The sequence below is a fragment of the Stegastes partitus genome, unplaced genomic scaffold (assembly GCF_000690725.1).
Source record: "Stegastes partitus isolate 25-593 unplaced genomic scaffold, Stegastes_partitus-1.0.2 Scaffold860, whole genome shotgun sequence".
In the NCBI taxonomy this organism is placed as follows: domain Eukaryota; kingdom Metazoa; phylum Chordata; class Actinopteri; family Pomacentridae; genus Stegastes; species Stegastes partitus.
In genome coordinates, this window is record NW_007578591.1 from 260,527 (window position 1) to 272,984 (window position 12,458).

At 39.0% G+C, this 12,458-nt stretch overlaps 1 protein-coding gene across 1 annotated transcript; it reads right to left on the bottom strand.

Moving 5' to 3' along the window:
• Positions 1-4,806: 4,806 nt before the first annotated feature.
• LOC103365660 (uncharacterized protein DDB_G0286299-like) lies at positions 4,807-11,934 on the bottom strand. The gene is made up of 8 exons (XM_008293150.1): positions 11,697-11,934; positions 9,488-9,540; positions 9,327-9,403; positions 8,276-8,337; positions 8,006-8,180; positions 5,921-7,321; positions 5,725-5,834; positions 4,807-5,560 (listed from the first exon to the last, which is right to left on the bottom strand). Exons 1-8 carry the CDS (start codon positions 11,802-11,804, stop codon positions 5,528-5,530), a joined length of 2,019 nt encoding a protein of 672 aa, XP_008291372.1. The 5' UTR covers positions 11,805-11,934; the 3' UTR covers positions 4,807-5,527.
• Between the last annotated feature and the right edge of the window lie 524 nt (positions 11,935-12,458).

A 12,458-nucleotide genomic window follows, 5' to 3' on the forward strand; every position in this document is an offset into this window, starting at 1 on the left:
GACCACAGTTCCTCCCAAAGCTCCATAACACTGAGTTCCATCCACTCTAGCATCACAGTGAGTTTCCAAACCTGCAAATTTGAAGCAGAAGTTAAAATAAGAAAATGAACCACTGTAATCCGTCAAAGAATGATGATCAAACCCACAGACATCACTACTTTCAGGCCAGTGTGCAAATGTAAGAAGTGTGACTGTAAATGGATTATTCTTACACTGTATCATTTCTACTTTAACTTAAGTAAGACATCTAAACATTTCTTCTAACTGCAGAAAATCAGTTGCCTTCCCTGAAGAACCATGAAGAACCCAAGATGACAAATTATCTGTTTTAAGCCAATATGTATAAAATGATGAACTCAAAACATTCAATTGGATTAGTGCTGCAGCAATAAAAACATGAGCTTTGAATACGTCGCTCAGAGCGGAGCAGCATTAAGTAGCTACAAGGAAGTGTTGGAACAATGCTATATATGGTGTCACATCTGACTCTGTGATTCTGTTCATCCATTTTACACATTTCATACAACAGGAAATAGAGGCTGAAGGCCAACATTAGTCTCTACAATTAAAACAACTGCAGAGTTACAGCATGGCTCATGTAGATAATGTTTCCCACTGACATTTACAGCAATGCTAGCGACTAGAAATACAGCAACAACAGATCCTCTTTTGTGATTGTAACATTTTGCTTTAAGCTCAGTTTGCTTCAGACTGTACTTAAATATACAGTCAAAAACACAAACAAATTGTCAGAGACTACACACACAACAATGAAAACATGACTCCAGTAAAGAGCATTAGACTGTCTTATACTTCAGATATCTTTTAGAGAGGCTTCATATGCCAACTAATAAGCAAAACTTGTGACGTCATTTAAAAAAAAATGGAGCAAATAAAGCAAAGTGAAAAGAAGAATATCTTCATCAGTTCAGAAAACTGAAAAAAATAAACATCCTGTTGTATGTGTACTGTAACTGTATGTAGACTTGATGCTTGCCTCTATTATTATCAAATGTTTAATTTTAAAACTTTTGCAGAAACTGAAAACCTCTCCATGACGGACTCCAGTGTCAGAAACTACAATATTTCCTGTTGATCAAACAGAGAATTGTGGTGATTACAAATAATCCTGTGGCTGCATCAGTTTATCAGTAAGTTTTCATGCAAAACCAAATCCAACAGTCAAATCTCGGAGAGTCAAATAACTCATCTGCCATAGTTGTTATATTCACTTGAAATGCACATTAATGTGGAATTGAGCTCAGAATTTTATCATAAAAAGAAGAAAAAGAAAACTGAACCACAGCTGGTCTCTTGTACTTTGGCTGCTTCACACATCACTGAGGATAATATCAGGCTTCATTTACTGACTACAGTTGACCCCACTGCTACTAAACATCTTGTTGAAACAATAAATCCGACATTAATAATGTGAAAATCGTTGAACATCTCACCATGAGAGACTCCAAGTAGCATCACCAGCAGTCCCACCACAGCTTCCATGTCTCTTTACTGTTCAGTGGTTGTTGAATCAATTCATTTATCAGTGTGCACATTTATCGTACACAGAAGTATCAGAAATGTCAACTATAACTGATCAGCCTGAGAAGAGAAGCTGTTAACACCCTGGTTGTGTTGAGTTGAAAAAGGAAGTGGCGATGACATGGTAATTGCTTTGACCAAGAAGGAAACAAACATCTTTTTTTCTGAATTGTTGTCATTACTTAGAAGTAGTCTCATTTTTTTAAAACACCATCAGTTTCTGAATAAAGTTACATCCATCACAAACATACAGTTATTCATACTTTAAAAACTACAATTCACAGTTCAGTGAACACTTTGTTTGGCACATGTATATAGTATAATGACATCAACAACAGATCTGATGTAACATCTAAATTTAAAGAAAAAAAAAAGAACAACAAAAAAAAAAACTCAGGATGTTCAGATTCTGGTGACATTTTCTGATAGATATAATTATTTGTTTCCAACTGAAGTCATTGTTGAAGTCATTTTTTTATTCAACTACATTATACTGAGAGCAGTTACTGTTTATTTCTGTTCTTCACATTTACATGTGTGAATGGGGGCAGCCCAGTACAACCCACCACTAACTGTGACCTCAGTGATAAAACACACAGTTGATGTAACAGCTCAGTGACAGAGTCACAAACATGAACGCTACATGAAGTGTCATTTGTTTGTACAGGCTGGAGATGAAAATAAAGAAACAACAGGATCTATTTTATCCACAAAACTGGAACCTGAGGACCATCTTCACTTTCAATATGGAGAGTTGCCATTGTTTCATTATGACACAACTATTTATGTAGATTGTTTCACTGGTCCAGTTGAGTTATTGACACACTCAGAGTTACTTCTGTGGAAAGTAAGGACAGATTATGTCAATAATAAAACTCTGGTCTAAAGCTGTTCTCAGCTGCATTTCATCCAAACATGCGGCTTCACTTTCACAATGGTCAAAGGAAATCAAGACAACAGAAATCATATGAAAACACGACAACAAAACAAGGAGCCTTCATTCAAAATGTAGCTGACAGGTATGTAGGTCAAATACACAGAAAGAAAAAAACTGAAGTCTCCTGCCAGAGGGGAGTGTTTGAGTTTGTGTCCAGGGTGGGAGAGGTCGGCCACAATCTTACCTGCACGCCTCAGAGTCCTGGAGGCGTGCAGGTCCTGGAGAGAGGGCAGATTGCAGCCAATCACCTTCTCAGCCAAATGGATGACATGCTGCAGTCTGGCCTTGTTCTTGGCTGTCGCTGCAGCATACCAAATGATAATGGAGGAGGTGAAGATGGACTTGATAATGGAGGTGTAGAAGTGCACCATCATCACCATCAAAACACTGTTCAGGGCTCCAGACTAACTCTTTCTCATTTTGTTGCACCTCCCACCTGGTCAAAGGCAAAACATATGAGAGATACATACATATGTGAGAAAGTCTGCAGCTGCCAATCAGAGCCCGGGCCGAGGTCACATGATCACGAATAGTTTTTCGAGCTTCGTACACACTTGTGGCCGGCGTCCTGCATCCAGGAAGTGTAGAATTTGTAAACACGCAGCCCCCCCGCGACCCTAGTGAGGATTAAGCGGTGTATAGATAATGGATGGATGGATGGATGGAACTACTTTTTATCTGGTCATTAGTTGTGGTGGGGCGCCGCCACTGCTCAGGACTCACTCTGGACTTTGAATCCAGCAATCTGAGTTCAAATCTCAGGGGAACCTGATTTCAGACTGAGTTAATCAAAAAAAATCACCTCATTTCTTCAATGCATTCACTGTATATTGAGCAACCCTTCGCAACACAGTGGTGAGACAGTGTCATAATACTTGCTTATGAAAAAAGGGCTGTTGTTACAAAGTGGTCCAGATGAAAATCTGAATGCAGGCTGGGACTGAAAACTGCTATGAGAGTCAATGTTGACCTCTTCCCATTTTAAATTCTGAGTTGTTTAACCCCTTGAGCTATAAATATCAACCACAGGACAACGCTGAGGTCATTATCTTGAATTTTTAAATGACATTGGCAGAATGTTTGTCTCAAGACTCGTGTGTGAAACACAGATCCACATAACGTAAATCTAAGTTAAACAAAATAAAGAACTGAGAAAGTTTTTCTTTTTAAATTTTATTTAGAAACAGAAAAATAAATTATTCATAAATGTCTTTTTGAAAGTTGTAAATGTTAGTCAGTTATTCACAAATGTTCTTCATTTCTGTGTAAACTGAATGTATCCACAGATGTTTTACATTTGTGAAACTTGAGTATTTGCAGACATGTTTTATATTTGAAATTCATTTTTGAGTTTTTTTTGGATCTGTGAAAAGTGCTGAACATTTACTAATCACACTCTAATGGTCATTTAGATATCTTGGAAAGACTATATGGAGCATACAGGCCCCAAAGTAGAAACTCGACCTGTGACTTCCAGTTTGCATGAATGGCATTTGTATGATTAGAAACTGACTTATAAACACCAGAACCTCCTCATTTTCTGTCTCCATATGCAGGTCTGCATCATGGCTCCAAATGGAAAACAACCGCCAGAGGAATTTAAAAAATGTGTGACTTTATGATGATGGAAAAAGGACACATTTAAAACTAACAACCCCCCCCAATTGAAAACACAGTTGCAGCAGTACCCAGAAAGTATGGAAGGAGCCACAGGATGACTAATCACAGCTGCAGTTGCTGTATTTCTAAAATGATGCAACAGACAGTGTGCTACTTTCACAATCTTCTGAAAAACATAAATTCTTTTCTACAATGTATCAGAAGAAGCACAATGAATATTGGGTGCATCAAGTCAGATGAGACCAGGATAACTTTGTTTGACTCAGATGAAATCCAGCAGGTTTGGCATAAACCTGGTCAGAACTCCCACAGTGAATGAATAGTCCTGACAGTGAAACACGACGATGGGTGTGTGACGATTTTGGGCTGCATGAGTGCAAGATGTGTTGGAGAGATGACGCTCATAGTTGGCACCATTAATGCCTGTAAATATACCAAAAATACTGGCAGAATTTGGGCAGCAAAGGTGGACATATTAAGTACTGGAAAAAATGGAAGGTGTACTGACTTTGAGTTCCTAGTGTTAACACGGTAAATCTAAAATTGTTGGTCTGAAACTCCACACAAGAGCAAATACAGTTGCTGAGAGGTGATAAAGGTTTGCATCATTTGACATTTAGGTGATACTGCACAGGGTCATACTTACTTTTGTATACTGTGTGAATTCATGCTCTGTTCACAACACCAGACGCAAGACTGGAGACGGGTGCAGTCGATTAAAAAACTATGGAGTTTAGTAGTAAAAGCATAATTTATAATCCATATATGAAAGTTTTATCAAAAATGTAAAACTTTGCTTAAAAAAAAAAAAAAAAAAATCCCAATTCTCACAAACAGTTTTCTATCAATACCAAATACAATTTTCATGTTACTTTGAATAAATACAAAGCTGGTCAAAAATGTCTATGTATTCTGTTTTTTTTTTTACGACATCATTGTGTTTGGTGCCGAATACAAAAGAAGCGGAAGAGTAGAAAACATACTGAAAACAAACATTAGAATAAACTTGAAAATCAGACTCATTTGGTTTCAATGAATTATACAATTTAAATGACCATAAAATGGCTCCAGAGAGCTTCTCATGTTTAGGATTGCGACGGGAGAAATTCCTGAGACTGAAAGAGAATGTGCATCAAAGAGACATTTCTTCATTCAATCAGTGGTGAGATTAAGATTCCATGAAACAATCAGCTTCAACTTCCTTTACATGCCATCACAATGGAAATGACCACAGAAATATTTAAGTAAAAAACACAGAACATAAAATGAATTAAAAAGATTTTTTAAAAATGTACTAAAATAAAAATGCCAGTTCTCTTTACAGTCTTAAATCGTCCTTCTAATCAATAGAATATGATTAGAAAAAGGACGGAAATGATGTGTTGCCTTCTGTCCTGTGGTTCTGCAGGGATGACGAGTCAAACGTCTTCATGGCTCCTTGCTCTTGGATGATTTCTTTTTCTGTGGACAGTTACAGAAAAAAAAAAAGCACATTAGCTGATCTGAGAGTTATTAACCGCTGGCGTTGAAACTCATCACACATGATTCTCTGATTAGACTATTTGTCTATCAGTAACATCAACCTGTAACACGTCTGTCTGGTGAAGGTTACGGTGTTGTGATACCTTTTTGTGGCCATCACTTGTGACTGTCTGGATGATTTGTGTCTCTGTGGCATCTTGGACAGAAACATCAGGTGTTTCTGGGACTTCTGCTGACTTCAATTTGCTTTTCTCTGAGGAAAATGACAGAAGCGTTACGCAAACTCACAAAAACACCCAAACCGCGGGCCGCCGTGATTTCAGTGGGTTATTTACTCACTTTTCTTCTTCTCTGTTGGAGGACTTGTTGTATCCTGGCCTGGTGAAGGCTCTGTTTCAATAGAAGTCTTCTTCTTTTTCGCTTCAGTAACCTGCTTTTTCTCTTTCTTAGTGCCCTCTGATGCCATATTTGTTGTTTTTTCGTCAACTATCTGCTCATTATTATGATCAGCTTGGTCTTTCTTTGACTTTCTTTTCTTTTCTTCAACTATCTGCCCTAAACTTTCTTCATCAGGATTCTCCCTTTTCCTCTTCTTTGCTTTCTTTTCTTTAACTACTTGCTCTTGACTTTCCTCACCGTTAACAGTCTCCTCTTTTTTCTTCTTCTCTTCTTTCATCTCCTCAACGGTGTGTGCTGAATTTTCCTCACTTTCAGTTTTGTCCTTTTTCTTCTTCTTTACTTTCTTTTCTTCGTGTAACTGCTCTGACGTTTCTTGACTTCTGTCAGCTATTTGCTCTGTATTTTCATTCACTTCTTCAGGTAGCAGCTCAGAATTTTCCTCAGCATTCGTTTTCTCCTTTCTCTTCTTCTTTGCTTTCTTTTCTTTGTGTAACTTCTCTAAATTTTCTTTGCCTTCTTCAGCTTTTTGCCATGTGTTTTCTTTTACTTCTTCAGCTACCTGTTCTAACGTTTCCTCACTATAGAGTGTCCTTTTCTTCTTCTTTACTTTTGTTTCTTCTGCTGTGTGTGCTGAACTTTCCTCACTGTCAGTTTTCTCCTTTTTCTTCTTCTTGGCCTTCTTTTCTTGTACTACTGGCTCTGACATGTTCACATTATCAGCGTTCTGGCTTTTGTTTTTCTCCATCACATCGACTTCAATCCTTTCGCTGTCTTCCTTTGTTCCTTTTGTCTTTTTCTTGACCTCCTCAGGTTTCCTATCACACTCTTCCCCTTTGACTTCAATGCTCTTCTTCTCTTTTCTGTCTTTTTCTTTTCCAGGTTCACCTGCTTTATTTGCATTTTCATCCACCTTTTCTTCAATCGCCTCCTTTTCCTTCTTCTTCTTCTTTTTCTTCTTGGGCTCAGATGTTGTGTCATCCGTTGTTTCTTCGCTGGAAGGTACAATGTCCCGTTTCTTTTGTTTCAAAGGGGAGACAGTGGATGCAACCGGCTTTTCCTCGACAGTGTTGAGGTTTTGCTCTTGGCTGTGGATACCAGAGGAGGTCACAGGTGCTGCATTTTTTGCCCTGCTCTTCTTGGGCGTACTCTTCTCTGTTGGTGTCTCTGTCACAGTTTTCTGTTCACCGTTTTCATCCTTTTTAATCGTCCCATTATTCTGTTTGACGGGAGTGCCAGTTTTTGCTGGAGGCTTAGCTCTGGGTTTTCTGACTCTCGTTTTCTTGGGTGGGGGTGCGGAGGCGTCCAGAGCATTGATGGTGTCCATCTTGGCAACGTCGGCCTCTGTGGATGGAGAAAACATGATGGCACTGAACAAACCTGAATAGGTGGCACAAATGCTTCAAAGAAAACACCAACGGCAGGCAAACAGCTGCTGCACACAGCTCTGTCTGTATGAAATCACTGTTTTCCGTGGCGAGGTTGTTCATGGGTGGTGCTCTCCTGTCTGGCGGTCGTCTTTCTCTCTTTAAGTGAAAGGACCCAGCTCTCCCTGTCATTCATCTTCCACCTTTTCCACAACATTTAACTTTCTCCACCTGCATTCTGTCAATTTCTAACATGAATAACCTCCTAAAAACAGAACACTTGCTCCTCCTCCGACATCTGACTGTCTCTAGTTAATTTCGTGCTTGGTTTTTGGAAACAATGGCAGCAGCTGAAGCAATTTGGTCAGTGGCGCAGAAAGTTGCATGAAAAGAGTGTGGCCTCCCACACTGCAAAGAGTTTCTTCCTTACACTTGGAAAAAGACAGTTGATGGCTGTATTTTAGCAGAATATATCTCTCAACCTAAATTCTCTACCATAAAATGCTGGAATAAACCAGAGTCTTCAAACCTCAATAAATCACTCGCAAACTATCTGAATACCTCTTTAAGTTCTCGTTATTTTTCTTCTCATCACCTCACCCTTCACATATTTGCTCATCAAATGAATGCTGCTCTCAGTGATGTTTTCACACAAACCTACCTGTCATCTGCCCGAGCATTTTCTTCCATTTCTCAACATCCAGACTGCTGTCAGAGTCTGAATCATCTCCACCAGCAGACACGGTCGTGTCTGTCGTTTGTGTCTTTGATTTCTTCGCCTTGGTGACACTTTTGACAGATTTTCCATCACTTTTATCCTTTTTTGTTCCGACAGACTGCAAAAAAAAGAGAAAGAAACAACAGCGTGCTTTTTGAAGTTTAAGAATTGCCTTAATATATATATATAAAAGAAAACTCCCCAGAAACGTACCTTTTTTGGAGTCTCTGACTTCTTTGCAGGTTTATCCTTCTTCTTTGGTGTGGCTGCACTGCCTAGAAAAGTGCACAAAATGTGGTAATATATATTCAGTAAAAAAAACTTAAGTTAAGGGTAAACTATGAATTAGAAGTGAGGCCAGTGTTCTACTTTCTGCACCTGTGAGTGTATGAGGATCTGTGAGGGTCTGAGTGATGCAAATATTGTCCTCCGCAAATGCTGCCACTATGCTACAGGGGCAATTGTGTACAATATGTAGAAATATGTGTGGATCCCTGTTGTGAACACGTCCTCCAAGCAGGATAGAAAGTAGGATTACTCAGAAAAACTATGTATCTGTCTGTGTGTACATCTGTAAGGGTGTGGAACCAGATCCTGAGAGAAACTGTCTGAACGCTGCACTCATGCTGTCCTGGTTCTCACAACTCACATTCCTGATATTTTAGTGAGTTGATAACAGTAACGTAGTCTGAATATCAAGTTAAACGCTGAAAGTAGTTGAAAATGAGGCTTGTGTATTTAAAGGTCCGATAGGCAGGTCTACAAATTGAGGTTACAGATTACATTGACTCAATACGCCTCGTCCCAATTTCTCGTTTCAAGCATGTAGAAGGATCTACACTGGCCACGAAAAGGCCTTCTCCAGTAGCAGAGTTTGGCTTGTCCATTCAGATTTTCTGTAGAAACACGCCAGAGCAGCATGGCAGAAGAGGACCTGTAAATATTATATTCTAATTAAGTATTTATCTTAAGGTGGCATCAACCCCATATCACACTTGAACTTGTTCTATAGCCCTTATCCAGGTTATTTTCTCCTGACTAGATCCTTGCTTGTGTTGTATCCGCTTTCAGATGTGCATCGCTTTGGATAAAAGCGTCTGCTAAATGTAATTGTAGAATTGTAGAAGGTAGCGCTTATTATCGGGTTAATACACGTTATTGAAAACATAATTACGAATACTACACTCCATATCTGCTTATAGATGCCCTTAAATTCTACACAGTGGTCCGTCAAGGAAAGTTAAAAAGAAATAAGAAGTTGTACCTTTAGTCGGAGTATTTCCCCGTTCTTTAGATTTGGAGCGTTTATTTGAGTCAGACTGTCTTTTCTTTTTTGAGCCCCTGTCAAGAAGAAAAACAATAGTTTTTAGGAGTCATCCAATGAAGGTGTTTAATTTCTGTAAAGGTTTGAGAAATCATACTCACTTCACCCAGGAATTGTAGATGTCCAGTAATGACGCCGATATTTTGGTCTCCCCCTGAAGAAAGTGAGTAAAATCAAAACATTACATATACTCTGACAATGTGATGCGGTCTTAGTTTTAACATTGTTTCACAGAGTAGGGTTTTACAGCACACATTTTAAATGAGCCTAATGTGAAATTAATCATCTTATAATCAGGTATTTCTGGCATTTTGCCTTTACAGCGCACAACAACTCTCAGTACACCGCTGTGTAAAACATTAAAGAATGAAACCTGTACCATATTAGAGTAACTCCGTTATATTTAAACAGCAGCATGGGTATTTGAGCTTATGTAGCATTACAAACTAACAGGTTAGATAGACTACAATGAAATATTACAATTATAGAAGAACCTATGAACACCACACTGACTCTCAGTTCTGGGCTGGGTGTAGCTCATGGAACAAAGGCTCCAAGGATATGCCTGGACAAGCATGAAGCCAGATTGTGAGAATGAACAGAAACTGAAACAACAGTTACAGACTTTAGAGTTAGGAGGTGTATGAAGAGCCACATTACCTTAAGAGAAGATGTAGTGCACATATTTGTAAAACGAGTTTAGCAATTATGCAACTTTGCTCTGAAAAACAGAGCAGTGCTTCTGTTTAGTTACAAGAATTATCTGTGAAAACTGGTGTTTCAGTGACTGGTCAGGGAGCAAACATGAAGTCAAGGATCAGACGAAACCGACGATTTAGCATCAACACTGTGACGTGAACATGTGCAACAGCCACATCGCGGGTTGTGCGATGTCAAGTAAGGAAATTCACCCGAACGCATCATGCTACTAATTATTTTTTGCTGCTCAGCACAAAAAGAAAACTTGAATGGTTCCCACACTAATCTACAATACAAGTTAGTCTATTTATAACATAACTCAGTCAGATTTAAGGTTTCTTGGATACACTGAGTTTTTTTCTAACTGTATTTAAAAGACACAGAGTTTGCTGAAATGTTAGTTCCACATGTGAACTGGAGAAAAACACTGAGTTTTTTGTTTTTTGGCAACAGATAGGATGATGCTGACCAAAAACTGGTTCTCTGTCTGCAGTGTCGCCACTAGACGAGGCAACACAACTGATTTGTTTGACCATTTAAATCAGCATCATGACTCTCTGCCTGACGAGTGCAGAGCCAGATGGGAAGGTCATTCAAAGCAGGAAGCTATTCTGAATGATTCTGCAAGTGTTACACCATATAGTCCCAAATGTTTTGTTTGTTTTTAGCATTGAAAAAAACACTTGTTTTCTGTGTAGGTGTACTATAACCTGAAACTCACTATGATTATTTTAGAGTGATTCACTTTTTCTCAGTAGTTATTAAAATCATCTGTGAATATTCCAGTATTTGCTAATATCGCAGTATATATATATTACAGGAAAACTTGATATTAAAATGTTAGATCTTTCCAATCTTGTCCATTTGTTCAGCCTTTACATCTTGAAAAATCGTTTGGTGCTTGCCTATATTATATATATAGGGAAAAAATTAACAACAGAACAGTTAAGAAGAACAGTAGCATTCAAAAGCAGAGTAGTTTGTAATCCTGGTCTTAAACTTAATCCACAGAAACAGTTGTGTTGGTTGTAAAATGGAAAAGCACATGCAGGACTCTGAGTTGCATTCTGAATTAGGGATTAGTTTAACGGAGAAGTTATGTTTGAATTTGTCTGACTCAAATGGAGTTCAGCATGTTTAGCTCGGATCTTTGTAGTATTATCAGATAGGAGCGTGAAGCAGTTTAAGACAATCATGAATGAAGACTGGTATCATATGTGCCCTGGAGGCTCAGATCTGCTGAATAGTACAAAAATAAAGGAACGGACTCTCACTAATGAAGGGTGTAGTCACTTTGTAGGAGTGTAGAGACACTGCAGAGGTGTGTACTGTTAATATAATGCAGGTGAAGAATAGTTAAGAGTGGATCAGCTTCACCAAAGCACCCACACTTGTGAAAAAGGAAACAAGTTGACTCCAGGTTCAACAGTATGCTCGTGTTCCTGCACAGAAATGAGAAAACTACACGAACTCGTCAGGGAACTCAACACCTGGTTAGTAGCATGTTTTAAAAGCCAAGTTGTGCTGAAACTCGAGCAGGCTGGTTGTGTCCGTCAGTCACAGTGTGTGTGTGTGTGTGTGTGTGTGTGTGTGTGTGAGGACAGTGTTAACCTGTGGGCTGTGTCCCTGAAGCTCATCCGCAGCTGAGTGGAAACCATGCTCCTTCAGGTGGCGGTGGATCAGCTGAATCAGCTCGTGCTTTGATGCGTTCACGGACATGTTCGACACACGAAGAAGTGGACTAAAAAACGCAAAAGACTAACGACACAAGTTTCATGTTAAAACAAGCCGTACAACGCGCACAACTGTCGCTTCTGAAACCCGCATGTTACTACTTTGAACTACGAACTCCGGAAGTCGTTCTGGCTGCCTCCGCAATGCACTCTGGGAGCTGTAGTTCTGGTGCCAGCCTTCACGCGAGGGGCGCGGAAGTATTCAGATTCTTGACTTAAGCAAAAATAAACGTACACTTTTACTTGTGTATTGCCACTTAAGCAAAAGTAGTAGTAGACAAGTAAAACCCTTGCACAAAAAATCCTCATAAGTAAATGTCTAAGTATTTGCAGATAAATGTAGTTAAAGTGGCAAAGTAGAAGAACTGGTTTGGTCCTGACTATTCTGATGTAATTTATCAATACTGAGGCATCAATGTGCAAACAGCATGTTGGAGCTGCTGCAGGTGGAGCCAGTTTGAACTGTCTGAATTACAGTTTTACAGCTTTCTAAGTAAATATTATATTCTTTACCAAGTCCATTCAAAAGGCGTTTAACATTAGAATATGATAAGACATTCCTGAGAAAAAACCCACAATATTCAAATATTGCACATCCATCCATCCATCATCTATACACTGCTTAATCCTCACTAGGGTC

Bases quoted from the DNA above. Each gene is read 5' to 3' on its own strand.
- LOC103365660 (XM_008293150.1), bottom strand. From the start codon at position 11,804: ATGTCCGTGAACGCATCAAAGCACGAGCTGATTCAGCTGATCCACCGC. The intron at 5,835-5,920 runs GTGAGTAAATAA...CATTTTCCTCAG, and splicing joins TCCAACAGAGAAGAAGAAAA to AGAAAAGCAAATTGAAGTCA. The intron at 5,561-5,724 runs GTATCACAACAC...AACTGTCCACAG, and splicing joins CAAGTGATGGCCACAAAAAG to AAAAAGAAATCATCCAAGAG.